General features: G+C 42.3%; 1 protein-coding gene across 1 annotated transcript in view; it reads right to left on the bottom strand.

Annotated features, from left to right (window-relative positions):
* Positions 1-4,263: 4,263 nt before the first annotated feature.
* The window catches only part of glra3 (glycine receptor, alpha 3), a 74,850-nt gene continuing 53,517 nt past the window's right edge, over positions 4,264-25,596 (bottom strand). Inside the window, exon 9 of the mRNA XM_075463293.1 lies at positions 4,264-5,309. Coding sequence (XP_075319408.1) covers positions 4,980-5,309 — 330 coding nt within the window. The 3' untranslated portion in view covers positions 4,264-4,979. The remainder of the gene's footprint in view (positions 5,310-25,596) is intronic.

Here is a 25,596-nt window from a genome sequence, read left to right as displayed (position 1 = left end):
ACTTCTCTGGGCTCGGAGGCGTCTGGGATGGAGCGTCACACGGTGGAAACGTGTGCTGTGGTCAGAGCGATCAGTGTTCCAGATCTTTGTTGGAAGAAATGGAGCAAAGAGCAAAAGGAGCATCCAGCCTGCTGTCAGCAACCAGTCCCTGCAGCCAGGCTCTGGGATGGTATGGGGTTGGATCAGGGCCCGAATGAGCAAAGCTCATTTCCACTTCTGTGATGGCAGCATTAATGCAGAAAAGCTCAATGAGATTTTACAGCAACATATGCTGCCTTCAAGAACACATCTGTTCCAGGGACGTCCGTGCATTGTTCAAGCAGACCATGTAAAAGCACATTCTGCACACGTTCCAAAGGCATGGCTGAGGAAGAGGAGGGTACGGGTGCTGGACTGGCCTGCCTGCAGTCCTGACCTGTCCCCAAACTCTGAAACAACCACCACCCCGTGCTGCTGCACACCTGGAGACGTGTTTGCAGGAAGAACGGGACAAATTAACAGCTGGAACTCTTCATCACTTGGTGTCCTCACTGTCAGAACGTCTTTAAGTGTTGGGAGAAGCAAACGTTACAAAGTGGGAGAAGATTCTCTGTCCTGACTTTTATGGGACGTAAAAATGAAAGTTTATGAACTGATGAGACGGAACATGAAGAAATATGTTGAGTTCAGACTGTCTGCAGTGAAATAAAAGTTCATGTTAGAATATTTTTTGTTTTTTTCCACTCAGAATTGTTTCTAATTTCAGTTTATTTCATCATCTTCTCTTGTTATTTGTGTGTTTTCTAAAATGACATTAGTTTGTATAAACGCAGATAACCTGCAGAGGCCTACAGGTCAGTGTCAGTCTAATCTCCAGCATCACACCTGCTGACGAACAGAAAGTGGAAACACCTGATGAGCTGCAGCCTGGTCACAGTGTAAAGGTGTTCCAGTGCAGCCGGCTGTGCACAGTGCTGTGTGTCTGTGGGGCTGAAGAGGAGAAAACACAACAATGGCAGCAGAGCTGTAAGACACCAGTGGGTGAAACAGTGTGTGAGTGTGTGTGTTTAACACTGACGAGTGTTTTCCACCTCCTGTCAGGTTGTCACAGTTCATCGCTGCCTTCTCAGCTGGGTGGAGCGACCACATCTTCCAACGAGCCTCAGCAGCTCGGAGTAAACACAGTACTGTAGTTCCCTTGTGTTCCCTTTGTTTTTGGTCTCTGTCACAGTGTTTGACGTCTTGAATCGGACTGAAAAGTCTGAGGATGGGTGATTTCCTGTCCAAGCACTTGTTCTGGTGCCACCGCTGAACAACAACACGCTATGAGCGTTTATCTGCCACCAGTGTTTATTTTCAGCATCTTTTCACGCAGTCTACAGCTATCACCTCCATCAGCGGGTGGTGGCTCCGCCCTGCGCGGTGCACAGTTCCACCTCTGCAGGCGCACATCAGCCATGACACACGACAGCTGCACTCTGCACTCGAGTGAGGACGTCCTCCATGCATGACTCAGCTGTGTGTCATGAAAGCTTCCAGTTAGCCAACAAAAAGCAGAGGTTACATCAGAAAGAAATGATTTTTATGATTTTTAAACTCAGCAGCTGCTGGTGAAGCTGGTTTGTTTCCAGACCGTTGAAGGTTGTCTTCAGACGTCTGTATCCTGATGAGATCCATCCATAGGCCTCTGGGCCTTATTTCTTCCATAAAGTAGTTCCTCTGAACTGACTCCCACTCCTTCATGAAACCCTAAATACAGGTGCACTCAGAACAGAACAATGTCTGTTTTCTCTCGTTAGAATGAAGTGAGTCTCAGTTTGGACTTCAGTGTAACCATGAGTGAGTTTATGAGACATAATTTCTGCCTCTTAGTGTCTGCTGTAATGTTTGATAGATTGTACTTATTATTACTTTGATATAAACACTCTGTGCTGTTTGGTTAACAGAATCCACACGGTGGCTGAGGCAGCCTCAGTGATGGAGATCACATTGCTCTCTGGAAGCATCACAAAGGTCTGAACTCGAACTCAGAGAACAGAAATCTGACCTCCCTGATGAAAGCTTCTGTTTCTTTTCTGCAGAAATTAGATCTCTGAGAGGAGCCGAAGAAGTGACGCTTTCTGCAGGTCCACCAGTGCTGAAGGTGGCAAACAAAGGAGGAAACTCATTGGTTGTATCCCACTCACGGTATCCATGGTAACTGTCCTGAAAACTTTTACTGTGGCATACTTTAAAATCTTTGCTTTAAAATAACCCCTAAAACCTAAAACCACCAGACACAAGTTTGATATGTCCACAGGACGACCTGAGCAACGTTCAAGGAAACGTGACTGTGCACGTGATTGTGCACATGACCTTTTAGTTTCCCCATCAGCAGCCCCTCAGACTGTAACGTCTGGCACCACCCTGACCCATTTAATTTAGATCCAATACAATAAGACATGAAGTAAAACTTCTAGTCTCTGACTCGGCTGAGGAAAAACGTGCTCAGATCACTTTACTTTCCAACCACAGGGGGCGCCAAAACCCAGAGTCTAGTGTTCTGAGTGAGTTTAGGTACCTGGGCTCAGTACGAAGGTGTGTGTGCATCATCTGTGAGAACGTGTGGCGCCATCACCAGGAAGCATGATGTCACATGACACATGAACGTGATGTGGACGCCAGGCTGCAGGCGCTCAGACATCCTCAGATTAACACAACCAGACCCCTGAGGTGTCAACGTGTTTTACAACTTTCTAACAGGGTTTCTGAGGCAGCGAGGCAGGGGCCCGGACTACAGGGGCCTTAAACTCTGACGACCAATCACAAACATACATGTATAGCGGCACGTTTGTCACCAGAAGAACGAACTACAATGGAAGGACAGCTGCTGACTGTAAGGTGGAGGTGTTCAGCAGCTGTCAGAGTGAACACCAGAGGACAGCTTTACTGTGTCCGGTCATGCAGGGTCACAGGAAAACAGGAACATCTGCATTCTTCAATCATTCAGTGATTCCAATAAAGTTTTAAAAACAGGTGTTGATGAGCTGGAAAGAGAATGAAGATTATTTTGAGCAGAAGTTTCCACGAGGAAACTGAAAGGGAGTTTTTCTATGATGAATCTCATCATATCAAGAAATAAAAGCTTTGGTTGTTTGAATATTGTTGCTTTGGATAAACAGTCGACTGAGATTTTATCTCACATTAAGTCATGTGAAGGAAAAGTTCCCCCTCAGAAGTAAAGTTTTACGTATCAGGATGTGACCTAAAACCCACTGTGTCACGATTTACTGAACAAAAACACAGAAGCAGTGAGTGAAAAACTAAGTGAACCCTTCCTGCTTCCACAGGAACTAAGAGGGTCAGCAGCAGCCAGGAGCTGCTGATCAATGCTCTGATTAACTGATCATCAGTCAGTGTGAGCAGCTCTATAAAAGCAGAAGTTCTGTCAGTTTGCTGCTCTGCAGCATTCAGGTGTGTGTTAACACGATGCCAAGGAGGAAAGACATCAGCAATGATCTCAGAGAAGCAGTTGTTGTTGCCCATCAATCTGTAAAGGGTTATAAGGCCATTTCCAAACTATCTATCCATCATTCTACAGAGAGAAAGATTATTCACAAGTGGAAAACATTCAGGACAGCTGTCAATCTTCCCAGGAGTGGACGTCCCAGCAAGGTCACCCCAAGGTCAGAAACCTAAGAGCTACATCTCAGACTCTGCAGGCCTCAGTTAGCATGTTAAAGGTTAAAGTTCATGACAGCACAGTTAGAAAAAGACTGAACAAGTATGGCTTGTTTGGAAGGGCTGCAGGAGAAAGCCTCTTCTCTCTAAAAAGAACATGGCAGCACAGCTTAGGTTTGCAAAGCTGCATCTGAACAAACCACAAGACTTCTGGAACAATGTCCTTTGGACAGACCAGACCAAAGTGGAGATGTTTGCTCATAATGCACAGCAGCACGTTTGGAGGAAACCAAACACAGCACATCAGCACAAACACCTCATACCAGCTGTCAAGCACGGTGGTGGAGGGCTGATGATCTGGGCTTGTTCTGCAGCCACAGGACCTGGGCACCTTGCAGTCATTGAGTCCACCATGAACTCCTCTGGATACCAAAGTGTTCTAGAGTCAGATGTGAGGCCGTCTGTCCGACAGCTAAAGCTGGGCTGAAACTGGCTCATCAACAGGACAAAGATCCCAAACACAGCAGCAGATCTACAACAGAATGTGTGAAGAAGAAAAGAATCAAGGTGTTGCAATGGTCCAGTCAAAGTCCAGACCTCAGCCTGACTGAGATGCTGTGGTGGGACCTTCAGAGAGCTGTGCAGAAACCAATGCTGCAAACCTCAATGAGCTGAAGCAGCGCTGGAAAGAAGAGTGGGCCAAGATTCCTCCACCACCATGAGAGAGACTGATAACGTCCCACAGGAAACCATTACTTCAGCTCACTGCTGCTGAAGCTGCTGCTACAAGCTGCTGGATCAGGGGTTCACTTAGTTTTTCACATCTCTCTCGGTTTTTGTTGAATGTGTAATTTGTCATCTGAGCTTGGATTTACTGAGTTTTAACTTTTAAATCTTTAATTCTGTCCTGATATATAAAACATTAGAGTTGGGAGGGTTCACTTTCTTTTCATGACTGTCAGAGCAGAAGTTACACATCCTGCTTCCCAGTTCAGACTCCAGGTATCTGCTGAAATTGGTTGTGCTTAATCAGACATAAAAACATCAAAGCTGAGCACATCAGCATCAGAGGTGCTGAACTCTGAGTCAGCTCAGCCTCATCACTCAGGAACTATTTGCATTGGATAAACTTTTTTACACAAAGGGTGTGAATATAAACAACTCAGAGACTGTCTGAGTTTATGCTCAAATAATCGATAAATAATATCAACCTTCTCATTCTGTCAGTTCAGACTGTTCAGCCCTTCAGCAGCTGGATGTTTGGGATGCTCACGGTCACAGCTGTGGGGCTGATGGAGTGCTTGTGTGCACACATACTGAATGTGGAACTCTCTCATTCTCTACTGCTTGAGCACGTCTTCGTGCCGCAGAATCTTGTAAAGAACCCAGTAGAATATGTTGAAGAAGAGGAAGGCCAGAGGGAAGCCGGCCCTCGACACAGTGTCTATCTTTTTGGCTCGATCGATGAACAGCTTCCTCATCTCCTCCTTGCTTTTGCCCCTGCCGCCTGCGGCCGCTCCCGGGGGATTCTGGGTAGTGTTTGCTGAGGCTCCTGGAGCACTCAGAACAGCAACAGCATTGTTGGCGTTGACCTTGGAGTCCTTGCTGATGCTGGGAGTGGACGCCACAGCAGCTACGGAGGTGTGCCTGCTCTCATTGGCTTCCCCTTCCTGTTGGAGAGATAAGGAAGAGGTAAAAAAAAAGGTCACTTCTTCTTCTTCTCCTCACTGCTAAAAAACGAGCAAAAGGTGAACTGACACAAAGCTTTGAGCTCTGTGTTGTTTTTGGAACAGATTCGTGTTACTGAACTGAATGCTGTTGATCTGCAGAAGTTTGTAATTTACAGGTCATAAATCAAATGAAACCATTATTAAATAAATCTAAATTCACAGCTATATATCAGAGTTGGATATATAATTCTGCCACTGTGAATAAAAAGAATCCTCTAAACCAGAATAAAGAAGTAGTATCTAAAAATTCTGAGACACCCTTAATGTCTCAATCTTATTTATTTATTTATCTATTTTCCAGTTCCTGCTCTGGTTCGGAGCCACTTTGAACCAGTTGTTTCTGTTTCTCTGAAGAACTGTGTTGGTCCAAAGCAAAGTGCCGCTTAGATCAGGGACAGAGTCACGTTACATGTTATTATCCTTCCATATTTCATTTTAACACATTTAACTGTGGTTCTGTTGAATTGCCACTAGGTGGCAGCAGAAACATGCCATCCCATCTGCCTGCATTCATGAAGCTCTTATGATTACCGTGACCTGGATGACTGAGAATCTTTGAGGATAAAATCCCTGATAAGAACAGAAGGGTTTCTATCCAAAGTGTGTATTAACCGCTTAATGTGGTCACTTTAAGTTCTGAGAATCAGAAATGATAAAGGCAGGCAGCTGAAGTCATAAAGTCCTTGGTCTTTACATGAGGCAGTATAGTGCTTTGACATACTGTATCCTGACACAGAAAACACTTGTTTGCTGCTGAATGAAGGTTTAAAATATAATCTGTTGAAATTATTACGACTGGAGGCCATAAAAAAGTGCCACAAGAGGAAGCAGAGCAGACTTGTGAAGTACAGCTAAAGATGACCTGTGCTGCTTCAGTTCCTTCAGTGAGTTAATGTGCAGTCAGATTTAAAGTAACACTAAAGGTTTGTTGTCTCTTTGGCTCCCCCTACAGTCGTGGGGTGTAACACCACTGTCATAAAAACAACTCTTCTTGAGCTGAAGAGGCCACAGAGACGCCATCAGAAACCCGCAAAAATGTCTGAAAAGCCAAACAAAAAGTCGTGACCTGCGGTATCTCTGGCCCACGGCACTCCAGGGCATAACAAAGGTCAGGGTACTTCAAAATGGATCGGAAGCACATAGTTTTAAGATTCACAAACTTCTCAGTGTGGCTTAAACCCGTCAGTTTGATTTGGTTGCACCTGAGCTGACCTCATTGTAATAATCTTTCCAGGAGGCTCCTGTGTTCAAGCTGCTTGGTGAATGTGATCATTCGTTCTTCTTCTCCATCTCCTGCTGAAGCAGATTATTAAGCACCAAACTGATGAAGGAGACGATGGAAGTGAGACAAACACATGCAGACATGCACACACAGATGAACGGTGCCTTTACCCTGTGGTGGCTGGTGTAGAAGCTGCTCATAGATCCATACAGAGGCTCTGATGCTTTGAGGCCGTTGTCAGTGTTAACACGACGCAGGGACTCTGCTAGCTCCTCTGGATCAACTGCGCCTCCACTGTTCTACCGGCCGACAGCATGCAGACCAGTGATCAAGACACAGAAACCAAAAGGAGAGACACAGCATCCAAAAACAGGGAAGGACTGCTCCCTCATTCAGTCAACACGTGAAATGAGAGAAAGCTGTTCCCATTCAGCTGAAAATCAGGCTAATTTCCATCAGATGTGGTCAGCAGGGGGCACCACAGGCTACGTTGCACATGACTGGAAACAGAGCAGTGGTCAGTAAGAGGTTCATTGTTTCATGTCACATGAGTATAAACCGAGTTTATTAATGAGAAACAGCTGATCGGGTTTGTTTCCACCTTCCAAACGCACATCAAAACCTCACATCATTTTACATTTGGTCTGCAGCTGTAATATGTGAATTTTAAATGAAAACGATATAATTTGGATTTATTTGGCCACTTTGTGTCTCATGTTTCTGTGGGTCACGCTGACTTTACATTCTCCAACACTGAGTTTATCAGGACAAAAAGTGAATCATCTTCATTCATTTGGCGTCTCCTGATTAAAGAATAATGATGTCATCGATGGGATAAATGCAGCTGTAAACTGCTGCCTGTCGCTTTAACACTGACATATCTCCCCTTGTACCGACAACTTCAGACCTGCTACTTCCTGCTCCAGAAGTTAAATCCTGGCCTACACAGAACTTCCCTTTATTCCTCCCGTCTCTCACAGTTTATCACATCTGACCTCAGTCAACCACCATCTTGGTTTTATTTTTCATTCCTCATTTAAATTTGATCTGCAGATTAAAACAGTTTTAAAGTCCAGCTTTGAAACCTTTTCTCTCTGATGCTTTTGTTCTGACTGTTTTTCTGATTGTGTCCTGACTGTGTTCTGACTGTTTTCTGATTGTGTTCTGACTGTTTTCTGACTGTGTTCTGACTGTGTTCTGATTGTGTTCTGACTGTTTTCTGATTGTGTCCTGACTGTGTTCTGACTGTTTTCTGATTGTGTTCTGACTGTTTTCTGACTGTGTTCTGACTGTTTTCTGACTGTGTTCTGACTGTGTTCTGATTGTGTTCTGACTGTTTTCTGATTGTGTCCTGACTGTGTTCTGACTGTTTTCTGATTGTGTTCTGACTGTTTTCTGACTGTGTTCTGACTGTTTTCTGATTGTGTTCTGACTGTGTCCTGACTGTGTTCTGACTGTTTTCTGACTGTGTTCTGACTGTTTTCTGATTGTGTTCTGACTGTGTTCTGACTGTGTTCTGACTGTTTTCTGACTGTGTTCTGACTGTTTTTCTGATTGTGTCCTGACTGTGTTCTGACTGTTTTCTGATTGTGTTCTGACTGTTTTCTGACTGTGTTCTGACTGTGTTCTGATTGTGTTCTGACTGTTTTCTGATTGTGTCCTGACTGTGTTCTGACTGTTTTCTGATTGTGTTCTGACTGTGTTCTGACTGTGTCCTGACTGTTTTCTGACTGTGTTCTGATTGTGTTCTGACTGTGTTCTGATTGTGTCCTGACTGTTTTCTGATTGTGTTCTGACTGTTTTCTGATTGTGTTCTGACTGTGTTCTGATTGTGTTCTGACTGTGTTCTGACTGTGTTCTGATTGTGTTCTGACTGTTTTCTGACTGTGTCCTGACTGTTTTCTGATTGTGTTCTGACTGTGTTCTGATTGTGTTCTGACTGTGTTCTGACTGTGTTCTGATTGTGTTCTGACTGTTTTCTGACTGTGTCCTGACTGTTTTCTGACTGTGTTCTGACTGTGTTCTGACTGTGTTCTGATTGTGTTCTGACTGTGTTCTGACTGTTTTCTGATTGTGTTCTGACTGTGTTCTGACTGTGTTCTGAGTGTGTTCTGATTGTGTCCTGACTGTGTTCTGATTGTGTTCTGACTGTTTTCTGATTGTGTTCTGACTGTGTTCTGACTGTTTTCTGATTGTGTTCTGATTGTGTTCTGATTGTGTTCTGACTGTGTTCTGAGTGTGTTCTGACTGTTTTCTGATTGTGTTCTGACTGTGTTCTGACTGTGTTCTGATTGTGTCCTGACTGTGTTCTGATTGTGTTCTGACTGTGTTCTGATTGTGTTCTGACTGTGTTCTGACTGTTTTCTGATTGTGTTCTGACTGTGTTCTGATTGTGTTCTGACTGTGTTCTGACTGTTTTCTGATTGTGTTCTGACTGTGTTCTGACTGTGTTCTGATTGTGTTCTGACTGTGTTCTGATTGTGTCCTGACTGTTTTCTGATTGTGTTCTGACTGTGTTCTGATTGTGTTCTGACTGTGTTCTGATTGTGTTCTGACTGTGTTCTGACTGTTTTCTGATTGTGTTCTGACTGTGTTCTGACTGTGTTCTGATTGTGTTCTGACTGTGTTCTGATTGTGTCCTGACTGTTTTCTGATTGTGTTCTGACTGTTTTCTGATTGTGTTCTGAGTGTGTTCTGATTGTGTTCTGACTGTGTTCTGACTGTGTTCTGATTGTGTTCTGACTGTTTTCTGACTGTGTCCTGACTGTGTTCTGATTGTGTTCTGACTGTGTTCTGATTGTGTTCTGATTGTGTTCTGATTGTGTTCTGACTGTGTTCTGACTGTGTTCTGATTGTGTTCTGATTGTGTTCTGATTGTGTTCTGACTGTTTTCTGATTGTGTTCTGATTGTGTTCTGATTGTGTTCTGACTGTTTTCTGATTGTGTTCTGATTGTGTTCTGATTGTGTTCTGACTGTTTTCTGACTGTGTTCTGATTGTGTTCTGACTGTGTTCTGATTGTGTTCTGACTGTTTTCTGATTGTGTTCTGATTGTGTTCTGATTGTCTTCTGACTGTTTTCTGACTGTGTCCTGACTGTTTTCTGATTGTGTTCTGACTGTTTTCTGACTGTGTCCTGACTGTTTTCTGATTGTGTTCTGACTGTTTTCTGATTGTGTTCTGACTGTGTTCTGACTGTTTTCTGACTGTGTCCTGACTGTTTTCTGATTGTGTTCTGTGTTCTGATTGTGTTCTGACTGTGTTCTGATTGTGTTCTGACTGTTTTCTGATTGTGTTCTGACTGTGTTCTGACTGTTTTCTGATTGTGTTCTGACTGTGTTCTGACTGTTTTCTGATTGTGTCCTGACTGTGTCCTGCCGCGTCAGCTAGCGCGAGCGGTGTTGATGACGTCACGATTTCGTGCCCACCATGTATAGTGGCGCAAGCAGCGCAAGTCGATGCGCCAGTCGTTGCAATTTTCTCCGTCACAGAGGTGGCGCTGCTACGTGAAGGTTACCTCTACTCTACAACCACGAAAGTGGAGAAGAAAACAATGCCGCTGTCAAGAGCAGGAATACTGTAATTAATGATACTGCTGCAGTTTTCGGATCATTTTAATTTTTTAATTCAGTTAATAGAGGTGAAGGTCTGAAGCCCCCGGCATCAACAGAGTCTCTGCCCTCTTCTTTGCCTTCACGTATCTGTCTGCGTAGCTTCTTCCACACATTCTTACAGAACTCTAGCTCTTTCCCCAAAGTTCTGCCAATCTCTGTGCACCAGTTTTGGGAGTTTGCGTGCTCCCTGTGCTGTTTCACTGCAGTTTCGTACAAACTGCCTGTACAAACGCACCTTCTGACTGAGCTGGTCTCACATCGGTCCATCCGGTTCGTTGTTCTCGGCGCAGCCAAGTTACAAAAATCGACTGGTGCACGACAACGCGCTGCGCCGTCTTTTCAAGGCAAGCGAAACGTCAAGGCTGAAACGTCATTTTGACGTCACGGTCCGCCACCGCTGTGACAGACGCGGCAACCATGCTAGAGCCTTAACAGTGGCTAACTTCCAGCCATGGCGTCGTCTTCTCCGTTTACGGTAAAATTGTTCAACATCACAATGATCGTAAACAGGCTGTCATTTCAAGAAATATTGATAGTAGATGTATACTAGACTAGTTGTTGAATTTTTACCTTTCGGTTTGATACGTGTTACTCACACAATCTCATTGTAGTAATAACACTGGTGATCACAGAGACAAGGCTACTGTCGTCATCCTAGCCAAAAGTACAGAATGGATTTATTGGATTTATAGGTGTTGTTTTGGCCATTTATGTTTTCTTACGGTGCGTTCACACCAGACGCGGTCGCGCGACGTGATTACATACAAAGTCAATGTAAAGACGCGAATAGACGCGGATTCGAGCCGGCGGCGCGGTGAGGCGAATGCCGCCGCACGAGTGAAAAGATGCGAATCCGCGCGAGTTCAAAAAATCCAACTTTGGCGAAATATTCGCGTCAGACAGCCTATCAGCGTTGAGATTCTGGACGACAGTGATGTGGAGACAGATGGACAGGCGCTGTCTGTGGGACTGCAGATGGAAATTAGCTTCTAAGCTACAATCTGGTGCAGGTCATCTCTTTACTTTGTAATTAATGTACTTTGCACATGGTCCCTGACTAAATAAAATAAACAAAATAAAAAAAATAAAGTCTGGATGACGGCCGCTTCCAGCGGTATTTGAGGCTCACCAGGACCCAGTTTGATGACCTGCTCGGGAGGATCGGTGCCGTGATCTCTCGGCAGGACACCAACTACAGGCGCTCCGCAGCTGAAATGGAGCTACAGTGCCGTGACCACCTGAAATCGGTGCCTGGAGAAGGCGGTGAAATTCTCCGAGCTGAGTGCACCTCCGTATGATATCACTGACCCAGACACGACGGCGTGTGCGTTTCTCGGACTTCCACCGCAGGTACAAGTACGCGATAGTATATATATCAGCCATAGTTGATGAGAGAATGAAATGGAGGGAATGGTGCCAAATAGCCCGCGTTTTTTACTCACGCGAATGAGGCGAGTAAATTCAAATTACACCCGCGGCAACACTCGCGCGAGTAACGTCTGGTGTGAACGCACCGTAAGTCATGGGTTCTATCGGTTTGGTTTTCTTTGGGATATTGGAATATACTTTGGTTGATTTGGAGTCAAGATCTGGGGTTCATTTTGTATTTGAGATTGTTTAAATTATTTTGGTGACTTTTGGACCCGCCCATTAATCATACAGATTAAGAACACACCAGGGGCTCTTTTTTGTTTGTCAGATGTCTGGTGTGAGGATGGGAGGTGGTGGTGGAATGATTTTTTGACCACTTTCAGATCTTATTAATTTCAAATAAGTTAACTTTCGTTTTCATCTAAATCGTAAGAATTTTTTGTTAATGTTTTGTTCATATTTTTTTGTTGGTAAAAGAAAAAATAAACATACATACATACATATATTTTAACAACTGAAGTGCGTGCAAGTCAAGAACACAACCACCTGCTGCCACCCCCGGCCTTTCTTGGAAATATATCATTTGGAAATTTAAAAGGCCGCGACAGGTGTAATATGCATGTTACTATTGTATGCATGCATACCTGACATTGTAATCCATTTATTTTTTGTTACGGACGAATCTTACGGGGAAATTTAAGACGCAGAGTTTTAACACAGAAGGAATCCTAGATTTTGAAGAAGTTGGACCTGTCAGCCATCCCCATGTTCATAAACTTGAAAAGGAGTGATATGTTGCCTGAGAGCAATATATTGGTTGCAAGCATGAAGTCCCCGACCAACATCCCAAACTTGAACATGGGCTGTGAACTCCATCGCCACACCAAATGACCCTGAGAACACATCTGAAAATACAGACAAAAATTGGGTGGGGGGGTTAACAGAATACATAAAGCAGCCAATATATTGCTCTATATATATATAAAAAAAATCGTTTATATATATATATATATATATATATACATATATATATATATATATATATCTGCATCTTGTAATGTAGCAAAGTGGCCTGTTCAGTAAAAGTGCTGCCTTTGGAATTAGGCTCAGTTTAAAGCACAGAAGTTCATTTCACTCAATGTACTAAAGCAGCTAAAGATAATTAATAATGCTTCCTCTATATTATATTTATTATATTCTAGAATTTTATTATCTTTTCGTGAAACCCAATTTTCCAACTGCTCTTCTTTGCAGAAAAAATGTCAAATAAGATAAAAATAATAGATTATAATATGTATATTTTTTGTAAATGCAACTTCCATTTCCAACCAGAACGGATGAAAACTCTGCCAAAAGCTTATGAGAGGAGCATCATTTGTGAATACACTCATTAACAGATCTGTCTACTGAAGAAGATCAGGCTGAAAGCTCCACAGAAAGCCAGCAGGTGGATCTTGAGTTGAGATCAGAGGTGCATGCTGAAAACGCTGAGTCATGAGTAAAATCCAGATATCCGAGTAGTAGCACGCCAAATGAAACACCTTCTAAACAAACTAAACACAACCCACGTACTGTAGTCAGTTTATGAGAGGCTTCTTACCTGGTCTGTTGTCTGCTGGATGCCACACCGTTTCAGCAGCTTTGGTTTCATATTCACCATGTTTTATCTGCAGTGTCATGTGTTCCCTCATGAGGCAGCTCGGTGCATCATATTACAAACACAGCGCATCTTTTATTTTCAGGGGTTTTACACACTTTTTGTTTCCTTTTCACTGCAGCCCGGCTTAATAACACTGACAGCTGAGAGGAGTTTCGTCTTTCCCAGGTTTTTTTGTTTCCTGGAAACATACAGTGACATCAGCAGTGCATAAATCAGTCAGTAAAGCAAGGGGCCTGACGGGGATGGCACAACAAAGGCACAGCAGAAGGAGCACTCTGCCCCCTGCTGCTCACACTCTGACACTGCAGCTCTCCGGTGTGGGCCAAACAGTCTTATCTCTTCAGGACTTTTCATTTAGTTTCTGCCTAAATTGCTGCTTGAGGTTGAATACTTAACACAAATATATGAATAAATACGAAAACGTTTTTACAATTGCCTTTTTTTTCCTTCTTTCTTAGTCATTTTATTTATATAATATTTTATTGCTTTCACTGTTCTTTTATTGTTTTTATTTGTTTTTACTTATTCTTCTCTTTATTTATTACCTGCTGTAAAGCACTTTGGTACATCGTAAGGATTGTCTGTAAAGGGCTGTATAAATAAAGTACATTTACATTTTGCAACCTTCTCGGATTCATCATGTGACCCTTAGAAGGTTTAAGTTTCTTAATTTATGGAACTATTCAGTTCTTTATTTAGCACCTTGAACCAGGTGCTGGGCTGGTTCAACTTTAAAATATTGCTGGAGAGTCATCACGGAGCCATCTGTCATTACCTCAACAGAAATGGGTTGATCGAACCTCCGTCTAGTACAGTGTTTCCCAATCCTGGTCCAAGCCCTGCCATTCCAATAAAAAAAATAAATAAATAAAACGAGTCAGCTCTTTGGCGTTGACGAAAGTAGTCCGGCTAGTTGGCCGGTTACCTAAATACTTAAAGTGCTGTTTCCTAAGTGCACACACCATGAACTTACTTTTCTTCAGAGGTGACACTTTTCATTGCAGGACTTCTACTGAATCAGTACAGCGTGTCCATGGACAGCTGCTTTAACATTTACTGTGTAAACTGCTTTACATAAAGACCCCTAACATCATTCCTTATGGTCAAAACTTATCAGAACCGTAGGTGCAATGTTTCCACAGTAACATTCTTTATGAGTAGAAATGACATCTTAAGATGTCTTTGACTTAGTTTGCACTTGTCGAAACCAAAAAAACCAAAAAAAACAAAAAAAGTGATGATGGTGGATGTGCAGCGCAGATAAACATCAAATCAGCCCTTTAAAATACTCATTTCATATTATTTTTTTACCTTTTGCTGAATTTCTTTGTTAAACATATCTGTTGGATTTTATTGTTATTTATTTATGTAAAGCACTTTGGTCAACCCAGGTTGGTATAAGGTGCTATATAAATAAACATGACCTTGACCATGACCTTATTTGTCCTTGGAAGAACTTTTGCCGCCATGCGTGGGGTTATGGATTTTAAATATCCACAAATACATTTTTATTCTTATTGAATAGTCTGGATTCCTGGAACATGCTTCCTCATAGATTTCTCTTTGTAACAAGTTTAATTTCTAAAATCTAAATCTAATCCAGACAACCAGAATGCAATCTGACATATCTGACCAGTAAATACAAACCGTAGATGTATAAAAGGGCAACAATAACCATAACATGAATAACAAGTAAGAATTATACTGCAGATATTCAAATTTCACATCAGATATCAACAATGTTTCAATTTGTTTAAAGAAAATCACCTTTTAACCTTATTTTGATAACAGTAATTGTGTAATTTAGTTTTTTGTATAATTTATTCTATTTAAACACATAAATCAATGCAATGATGATTAGTGAAGGAACATATCTTCATGTTCTTATCTGAATGACACATTAATGCTGTTAACAGCTGAGAGAACAATGCACTGATGCTTTCAGGCAGTTGTTCTGATGAAAAGATGCAGATGAACAAAAGTTATATGAATTTGAATCATATTTTATTGATGTTATAATATGATGTATGGAGAAGGTTTTATATCAATTTTCAATTCAATTCAATTTAATTCATTTTTATTTATATAGCGCCAAATACAACAAATCTCATCTCAAGGCACTTAGATAATAAAGTCCAATTCAAGACAATTGGAATTCAATTCATTGTAATCATAATTATTCATAAAATAATCCAATTCGTTCATATAGAGCCAATTCAAAAACAATTTCCTAGCTAAGGAAACCAACAGATTGCACTGAAACTTTGTCTTCAGTCCAATCTCCCGTCCTGAGCGTGCCTGAGGCGACTGTGGAGAGAAACGACTCCCTTTTAACAGGAAGAAACCTCCGGCAGAACCAGACTCAGGAAGGGTGGCCATCCGCCTCGACCAGCTGGGGTTTGAGAAGACAGAAAGAGGGGGAGGGGGGGGGGGGGTTGTTTCAGAGGAAACATTTCCTTTGGGCGGCTCTGAGACATCTTTTGACTGTTGGACTAATTCCACTTCGACTGGACTCACCAGTTCTGGCACCGTGTCCGATCCAGCCTGATGAGCCAAGTCTAATGGAACCACTTCCTGTCTGTCTGCAGAGGCCGTTTCTGGTCCTGTTTCCTCTTCCACGGGTTCGGAGATCTTTGGTTCCTGGACATTGATCGGTGATGGGGGGGGGATTGGGGAGGGGGGGGGGGGGTTCAGAGGAAACATTTCCTTTGGGCGGCTCTGAGACATGTTTTGACTGTTGGACTAATTCCACTTCGACTTGACTCACCAGTTCTGGCACCGTGTCCGATCCAGCCTGATGAGCCAAGTCTAATGGAACCACTTCCTGTCTGTCTGCAGAGGCCGTTTCTGCTCCTATTTCCTCTTCCACGGGTTCGGAGATCTTTGGTTCCTGGACATTGATCGGTGATGGGGGGGGGATTGGGGAGGGGGGGGGGGGGGTTCAGAGGAAACATTTCCTTTGGGCGGCTCTGAGACATGTTTTGACTGTTGGACTAATTCCACTTCGACTTGACTCACCAGTTCTGGCACCGTGTCCGATCCAGCCTGATGAGCCAAGTCTAATGGAACCACTTCCTGTCTGTCTGCAGAGGTCGTTTCTGCTCCTTTTACTAGCGGCGGTGTTTTGGCGTCATTATTTTCTTAAACTTCCTCCACGCTGAAGGCACCTCTGGTCTTCCTTCTGAGGGCTCACATTGGTCCACGAGTTGTTCTGGAACTGCTGTGTCTTCTGTGGCTGATGGTTCACAGTCCTCTGGATGTTGAGAGGCTGGTTCCATTTCAAGAACGATGACGAGTCTTTCTTGGATTTGGTTTTCAGAGGAAACATTTCCTTTGGTCGGCTCTGAGACATCTTTTGACTGTTGGACTAATTCCACTTCGACTTGACTCACCAGTTCTGGCACCGTGTCCGATCCAGCCTGATGAGCCAAGTCTAATGGAACCACTTCCTGTCTGTCTGCAGAGGCCGTTTCTGGTCCTGTTTCCTCTTCCACGGGTTCGGAGATCTTTGGTTCCTGGACATCGATCAGTGATGGAATGTCCTCCGTGTCTTGTTGCTCCTGGATGTCTTCAGGCTCGTTGTTCTTCACAATGATTTCTGGCGTCTTCTTGTTCATGCGCGGAGGCTTCGGTGCAACTTTTGGTGCAACTTTCTTCTTTGGTTCGTCAGGAATCTTTTGTGGTTCTGCTCCGGTAACTTCCTCCTCTTCTAGATTCAACACTTTTTGTGAAGCCGACTCTTCTACATTTGGGATCCTTGGTGGAACAATGATCTGATTTAAATGGAGTTGTGGGATGATGTACAGCTCTCTTTGTTCTTCTGGCTTGTTGATGACAGATTGCATAACAGCCTTCATGAGATCTGCCACCTTCTTCTCTTGAGTCTTTGTTGCCTCCTCCTGTGATGTTAGTTGGGAGGCCAGATTAATGTTGGCGGCAGTCTGTTCTCTCAGTTGTTCATTCAGGTTCTCGACCTCTTTCAGAACTGCCTGGTATTCAGTTTCTGCTACTGCTGGTTTTAAAGGTTGACTCAGTTCTGCAATAACTTGGTTGCACTGTTTGAGCTCCTGCTCGCACTTCTGGCGGAGATGACGCTCAGAGGTCAAACAGTTTTCCAGGTTGTTTAGCTTTTCCTCAGTCGTGGAGAGGGCGCTCTCTGCTGCGACTCTTCTGTCTGTCTCTTTTGTCAGAAATAAGTTTTTCTTCTGCAGCTTTGCATCCAGGTTGTTTAGCTTTTCCTCGGTCATGATTAGCCTTTCCTTAGTGTTGAAGAGGGCCCTCTCTGCTGCGACTCTTCTGTCTATCTCTTTTGTCAGAAATAAGTTTTTCTTCTGCAGCTTTGCCTTTAGAATATCCAGGTTGTTTAGCTTTTCCTCAGTCATGGTTAGCTTTTCCTCAGTCATGGTTAGCTTTTCCTCAGTCATGGTTAGCTTTTCCTCGGTCATGGAGCGGGCGCTCTCTGCTGCGACTCTTCTGTCTGTCTCTTTTGTCAGAAATAAGTTTTTCTTCTGCAGCTTTGCATCCAGGTTGTTTAGCTTTTCCTCGGTCATGATTAGCCTTTCCTTAGTGTTGAAGAGGGCCCTCTCTGCTGCGACTCTTCTGTCTATCTCTTTTGTCAGAAATAAGTTTTTCTTCTGCAGCTTTGCCTTTAGAATATCCATCTGATGGTAGAGGTAGTTTATCTCGTCATTATTCTGCTGGTAAGAGTTGTGGGATTTCTCTGATCCGTAATCTCGGTCGGCAGCAGAGGCGTCAGATGGAATCCCCTCGGTTTGTGAAACTGGGGTCTTGCACTTGACGCGACGAACTACGGAGGCCTGGTGATGATCCTGCAGGAGCTGGACCTCCAAGACGTGAGGAGGAACAGCTGGAGCAGGGACCTGGGATGTTTCTTCCACTTCGTCCTTTGATGATTGAGGAGACGGGGAATCCTCGGGGACCTGGGACGGTTGTTTTTCCAACAGGTTGGTGGTGGGTTCCTCATTACTTTCGTTGTCAAAAGAAATGGTAAAGTTGTAGAACTCCTCGGGCAAATCTTCGTCCACCATGTCGCACCACTGAAGTGGAGATGATTTCTTGGTTTGACTCATTTTGCTTGTCTTTAAGTACTTAAAATCAAAATGACTTTTTAAGATAATAAGTAAGCGTTGTTACTAAGTGCTTGTCAAAATTACTATTGAAGGTAGTAATTAAGTGTTTGTTTTAGGCGATGTGAAAAACTGTGCTGTAACTTTCAAAGATGCTTGAAAAACTCGACGTGTTTCTTCAGATGAACTGACGAACTGTGAAAAAGCAGCGAGGAGGTCTTATATATAAACTTTGGTTTCTCTGATATCTCTGACATCACAATTGCTCTGATCTCTTGTGATGTCACATCAGTGATGACATCATCAGTGATGACATCATCAGTGATGACATCACGATTTTGTGATGAGTAAAAAAGAGCAACGGCGCTCTGTTCTCAGTCCATCTCAAAATGTTATCGTCCAGGTCGGTTTTAATGTATTAATTGTATGTTATGGTACTCACAACTGCTTTCTTCATGCCTCCACTGGAGAATTTGGACCTTATTCTGGGATGATCTGCAGGTTTGAAGGCTTCTGTTCTGTGGTTCCAACCACAGATTCTGGATGGAACTGAAGTCCAGATTCCAGAATGTTGATTTGTGTTCTCTGTTAATCTCTGGACGACTTCAGCTGAATACATCCTGCCACTGTCACGTTGGAAGGTCCAATTCTGCCAGCTTTTCAGCAGCCAGTATCATGTTTTCCACCAGCAGTGTTTTCCAAGACAGAATAATGTCAGTTTTTTTTTTTTTTAAATGTTGCCAAAATAAACTTTTCTTTTTCCACATTTGATATGTTTCACTTGCAATTCAATTCAGTTCAGTTTTATTTATACAACGGCCAAATTACAACAAATGTTATCTCAGGGCACTTCGATGATAAAGTCCAATTCAGGCCAATTGGAGTTCCATTCATTGTCATAATCACATTCATTCATACAGAGCAATTCAAAAACCATTTCCTGGCTAAGGAAACCAACAGATTGCACCGAACTTGCACTATTTCTAATTAGATATAACTAGAAACTAGACCGTTTGGATTCCTCAAGTTTGAATCATATCCACCAACTCCAACACAAAGTCCTGTCATCACAACTAAAATGAGACATTCAGACTGGTTCACCCTCACAGTAACTTCACAAGCTGAGTCATATCTGGTAACAAATACACCTTTTTCCCACCATGAGCAATCCTTGATTCCTCAAGTCAAACAAATTCATTTGCAGCCCTCATCAACTCTCCACCAAGCATCTCAGACTCCTCCTCACAAATCCTTCACCTTAAATTTTTTTCCAAAGTTTCAACTTGAGCTTTCAACGTTTCATCCATCCTTGCTGCCTCCTTCTTCACTCACAAAGGCTCAGCCATCCCAATTTCATGGTCAACCTTCAAAACCTGGATCACTGCAATATCCACAGCTTTCCTCAACAATTGTTAGTCCTCAAGATTCTGGCTCCTCAGTGTTGGACAGTGAGGTCATCCGTCCAGTCAACAGGTCTGATCAGCTAAATGCTACACAGACAGAGAAACCACTCAACAACACAAAGCTGACAGACTGGCTAAAGAGGAACACCTCCCAGTCGCCTATGACAAGCAATGATCCCAAGTAGGTAAAACACAAAAGATGGTATTATTTATAACTATAAAGAGTTTGTACAGTGTGTTCAAGAGGCCACATTTTGTTTGTCTTGTGTCCTCCAGACTGACACAGCAGTCACCGTCATGGTTGCCCATGCTGGAGAAGCATGACATTCCCATTGTGGTGGGAGTGGGTGCATCTTTGGCCTTTATCTTCATCACTGTTACCTTCTATTCAGTGGTCCAGAAGAATGAAACTGTACCAACAAGTCGAGCAGGTCAGGGAAGTTCTTAGCACACTAACAATCTGAAAATCTGAAGACAATTTGTATGGTTCAAACTAATAAGGCGTCACATGATAATTAATGAGGTTTAGAGACACTGTTAAATGTAATGTTTATCTGAGATGTTAAAATCTAGCTACCTGATTCCCCCAGTTTCTTTTTGCCATGCTAAGCTAAACTAGCTTCATCTTGATTACGAAGTTAATTAAAGTTTATTTAGCAAAACTAAACCAGCTTGGCTAATACTGCTTAATTGTGTCAAGCTAAGCTAAACTTGCTGGGCTAAACTAGTTTAATTTTGCCAAGCATGGGTAAACCAGCTTCATATTAGATATGAAGATAATTTAGTCAAGCCAAACCAATTTGGCTAAAGTAGCATAATTTTGCCAAGCTAACTTCATGTCAAATATATCGTTAATGTCCTCATGCAACTCTTCCATACAAAAAGAGTGTATTCAGCCTTAAAACCTGTTTCCTAAAGCTAAATCAGATGTCCTTGACAGCTCAGAGGAATCTAGGTGTCCCAGTACCAAATGCTGAACGTCAATATCTGCAGGACGCACAAACAGGTGAATACAAACAACACCACACACCACAAAAAAAGAATATATAACACTTTTTTTCCCCATTAAAAACAAGATTGCTGTGTGTCTTACACAGAGCTTTTGAGGACGATGACTGTGTTTCAGTGATTGAGCAAAGCCCCAACACATCAGACACCCGAGCCAGACCTCCAGGACCCAGCTTGGTCACGGTGCAGCTGGAGCCCACATTTGAGGAGCTGCGACAGCTCACACAACCCACTCTGGACAACCACCCAGTCACTGTGGAAACCTATCCTGAGCCCATTGTTGACACAAAGGTCTTAAAAGTTCCAAAACACATCAACATGATATTTATGTTAATTTGAAGGGGATTTTGACTTAGACTTAGATGCACATTGACATCATATGTATCTAAATAAAAAACACAATAAACAAAAAGACATAGAAGATGTATCTCCTAAAAATTAGTTTTTCAAATTAGCTTCAGGAATGACAATATTCCATTATTTGGAATTCGTTCCTATAGTAACAGCCCTGGTTTGAAGATTTTTGAGATCTTTTCGGGGGCCCAAATCCAGGGCCCTACATGTTTAAAGGGATTTTCATAAAATAGTAGTAATGTCAGTTATCCTGTAATTCTTCTCTTTACCAATAGGTTGTTGTGTATGAAATATCATGGCATTGTACCTTGTGGTATCATCAGCATTTCATAGATTTATCCTATGCTTTGGTTAAGCAATAATTGTTACTACCAAGAGTTGTGCTCTACTTCCAGATTGACCCATCCTTTAAGAGAAGGGAAGAGAAGGGCTGCAGTTCGTCTCAACCCAGCGTCCAGCTGCAATGCACAGAGGACTGGACCAGTAACAGAGGAGACAATCATAGCCCATGCCCGGACACTTTGCCTCCTCCGTCATCTTTACCCTCCCCTTCTCCTTCCCCAACCCCAGCATCCAGACGTGAGGAGACTCTCCATTCCTCTGTAACGTTACAAACTACTGAGCCATTAGTCGCGCCCATCCACCACAGCCTCAACATCTCACATGGCAACCCTCCCCTGCTGCTCACTCACCACCTCTCTTTGGGCCTCACAACAGTTGCTGTTGATGTCCAGTTCAACCCAGCAGCCACAGCTTCGATGGCAGTAGGCACCAGCACTCACATCAATTCAGTCTCTAATTCAACCTCAGTGACTCCGCCTCTGTTTAGTCCCCCGTTGGCCAACAGCCAGGAGAATGATGACCGATCAACTGCCAGGTTTCATCACAGTAAGTAGCGACAGGTGGACATATGACATATGACCAACAATCTCCAGTTGTGGAGCATGTGCATCATGAACTAGTGTAATGTTAGCAAATTTCTTGAATTACTTTTAGAATAATTTTTTGAGTTAATTTAAATATTTTTTATTTGGATGGATTCCTTCCATTTCTTTCTGAGAGATTGATATGTATATTAATGAGTTACGTGACATTTTTTCCCAATGTTAAATGGATTCAGCCCATTGACTCTAAGAATGTAGAACATCCATTTGAACCAGGTACAACATTTGTCCACTTGTAAACATTTGATTACTGGAGTAGACCTACATATGACTCATGCAAACAAGTCCTGACTTGTCCCTAAATCTATGTTATATTTGCTCTATGGTGAAAATTAGATTTAGCTTTAAATGACCACAACATCAAATGTTAGATTGACTTTGTGAGTAGTTTGTAAAATCATCACATTGTAACTTTTTTATTTACGAAGAAAGCAGGCATTACCATAAGTACGTTGACCAATCTCTGTATCCTGTTAGTGGTCAAGTCATAAACAGAGTGCAATCATTCGTGAAGGGTGGAATGGAATGGAAACAAAATCTAGCCTTTCTTATTTGAGAAAGGCTAGATTTTAAGCGGTTTTGATGGTTTTGTTCCAATAGTTGTACCTTTTTGTGTTTTGATGGGTTGTATGGATGTCCGTAGGGACAGACTTATCACACTTTTCCCTGCAGGTCTTCCTATTTTTCAACTGTGTCCCTCATGGAGCATGCACTAGATATCAAAAATGTAAGGCCGCATGACCTGTCTTAATAACACCAAAGTGTTTAGGGCTGCAGATATTGTGATGTCAATTTTGGCAGTCGCTGCCGTGCGAGATCCTAAACAAGTATAAACTAAGCATTAAGGGATTTTAGGGCTATAGCACACTCTCCCAACACCCCTCAACACTTTCATACTCTAAGCTGAAGTCAAAAGTTGGGAGGCAACTAAAAGGCAATTAGCTCAGCTTAGCATAAAGTCTATCGAAAATGGTCAAAATACACCATAAGTCCACCTCATAGACAAGAAACTCTGAGTAACAATTTGTTTATCCGCTCATTCCATTCTTTCCAAATAAAACAAAAAAAAAGAAAATAAGGAAATTAGCATTGTATATGTATTCAATCTGATCATCAAAAGAGTTCAACACAGCTTTGGACGAGTAGACAGCACAGAGTACACGAAGTAGAGATAACTTCTGGATAAAAATACAAATAGATTTAGAGCGGTTTTTGAGCACAGAACCAGAAAATGGAGGATGGTTCGTTGGAGTTTTGTTTCATTTTGAAAGTGGAATGAATGAATAATACAAGGATTTGGTAACCTTTTTTCTTCTTTGTCATCTGTTTGTGTTCATTTTTAACAGTACAGATAGAATGGGATTTATGAATTTTGAACATGACCAAGCTAGCTGTTTTCCCATGCTTTTAGTCTTCATGCTAAGCTAAGCTAACTGTTTCCTGGCTGATCTTCTCATGTTGCCCTTGGCAAGGAACATGTGTTTTAGGAAATAATACTTCCCCAATTGAAACATTTAACTATGAGTCTGAGTTACAGTGTTATTATCTGCGTATTTCATTACTGTGAATCCTGTTGTAGTTCATAGCTTCTCTAAAGCACTCTCGGTACTCCTATCTGCAGCTGATGATAATATTTGTCATATAGGCTTCCTGTCGATTTTCATAACAAAGCTGTGGGTTAGTTCATGTAAAAAGCTTTTCTATAGAGAAACAGCCAAGGAGAGATTATATTGCAATTTTTGAAGAACTGTACACAAGTAATTTAAGCTACTCTCTATACCAAGATACTTGACTGTTACACTTTTTTCTAAAAACCAAAGGGGGACAATTGGTATATTAATAAACATTAATACGTCCATTTTTGTCTGTTAAAAGTGTTGAAATGTTATTTGCTGTTCTGTATTAAAAAGCTCTGCCAGCTCTGGGTTTAGGTCCTTAATCCACATGGACTGACGCTGCCTCCATTATTGTAAAACCCTCTTAGTGAATATACCAGGTTCTGTAACCCTGAAAAATGCTTGATGGTTGTGTTTTAATAGGAAATATATGTTCAGTTATACTCTCTGACACTATTATAGCATTAAAGGTCCTCCTTTATATACTTCTTGAAGTTTGGTTTGCTGGCAGACGTGAAGGTAAGTCCAACAACAATTAAAAAGAAAGCGAAAGACGTCCCAAATGAGACAGCAAATATTTGTTTCAGGCTGAACCTGAAAGAAGCAAACAGCCTGAGTAAAGGACTGGCAGTCTTCAGAGAGAGAGAGAGAGAGAGAGAGAGAGAGAGAGAGAAAAACAGCTAAAAGACGGGTGTAGTGCGGGATTGATAGCATAATGTGATGCAGGTGTGTTCAGGAGGAAAACAGAAAAACTAGATTATGTCTGAAACGAGAACAACTTGCAAAGTATAAATGCTTCCTGCCACTTTCTTTTGAAAGGGAACAGTTAAGTTACCTCTGCCAGACAGAACTCAAAGTGTCATTCTCTGACGTTGTTCAAAAGAGATGTAATTACAGTAGTTGTTGTAGTAGTCATAGTTGTAATAGAACAGGTGTCCCAACACCATGACCCTAAAAAAGCTATCCATCCATTTTCTATACCTGCTTAATCCAATTCAGGGTTGCAGAGGGGCTGGAGCCTATCCCAGCTGTCTTTGGGCGAGAGGCAGGGTACACCCTGGAAAGGTCACCAGTCCATCACAGGGCCACACAGAAACAAACAACCATGCATGCTCACACTCAATTTAGAATCACCAATTAACCTAACATGCATGTTTTTGGATGGTGGGAGGAAGCCAGAGAGAACCCACACATGAGGCCAAAGTGCTAACCACCACACCACCGTGCAGCCCCCCTACAAAATCAAGGCAAAATGATGTACTGCAAATGAGACATAAACACAGTCAAACATCTTGTTTTTGCTGCCATCTAGCAGCAGGAAATTTCACATGCTGTGTCACTGCTTAGTGAAAAAGTGCAGCAGTCACACTGGAAAACATGCAACATCCAAGATGTAATGCATATAGGTCAGTACAACCTTCTGCCTATAAATGCCTTGTTAAATGACTACGTAAAGCATATGTGTCAAACTCAAGGCCCGCGGGCCAAATGTGGCCCGCCACGTCATTTTATGTGGCCCACGAGAGCTTAAAAGGTCTGATTGAAGTCAAATACGTGCAGTGACCAAAAACTACATTTCCCAAAATGCATGCCGATTATGTTACGCGCAAAGTGACGGCATCCCGCCACTGGACTGCAATGTTTCCAACAAGTGGAATTGAGAAATACAAATGATGATCCCAAAATGTCCAGGAAGAGAATAATTTTTCTTTTTCAAGAAAGATCGGAAGGCAAATACGTGTTTGTGCTTCAACATATTTTTTTTTTACATCTATACAAATATATATGCAATATTTGTAACTTGAATAAGTCATAAATTAAGAGTTATTTAACATTAAGGAGTAGTTACATTTCTAAGTTACATCTGGCCCTTTGAGGGCAACGATTATGCTGATGTGGCCCTCGGTGAAAATGAGTTTGACACCCCTGTGCTAATGCAAACAGTTGTTA

This window comes from Odontesthes bonariensis, chromosome 4 (assembly GCF_027942865.1).
Source record: "Odontesthes bonariensis isolate fOdoBon6 chromosome 4, fOdoBon6.hap1, whole genome shotgun sequence".
NCBI classification, from domain to species: Eukaryota; Metazoa; Chordata; class Actinopteri; order Atheriniformes; family Atherinopsidae; genus Odontesthes; species Odontesthes bonariensis.
The sequence above is the reverse complement of the archived record's forward strand: the minus strand, read 5'-3'. Positions and strand labels throughout refer to the sequence as shown.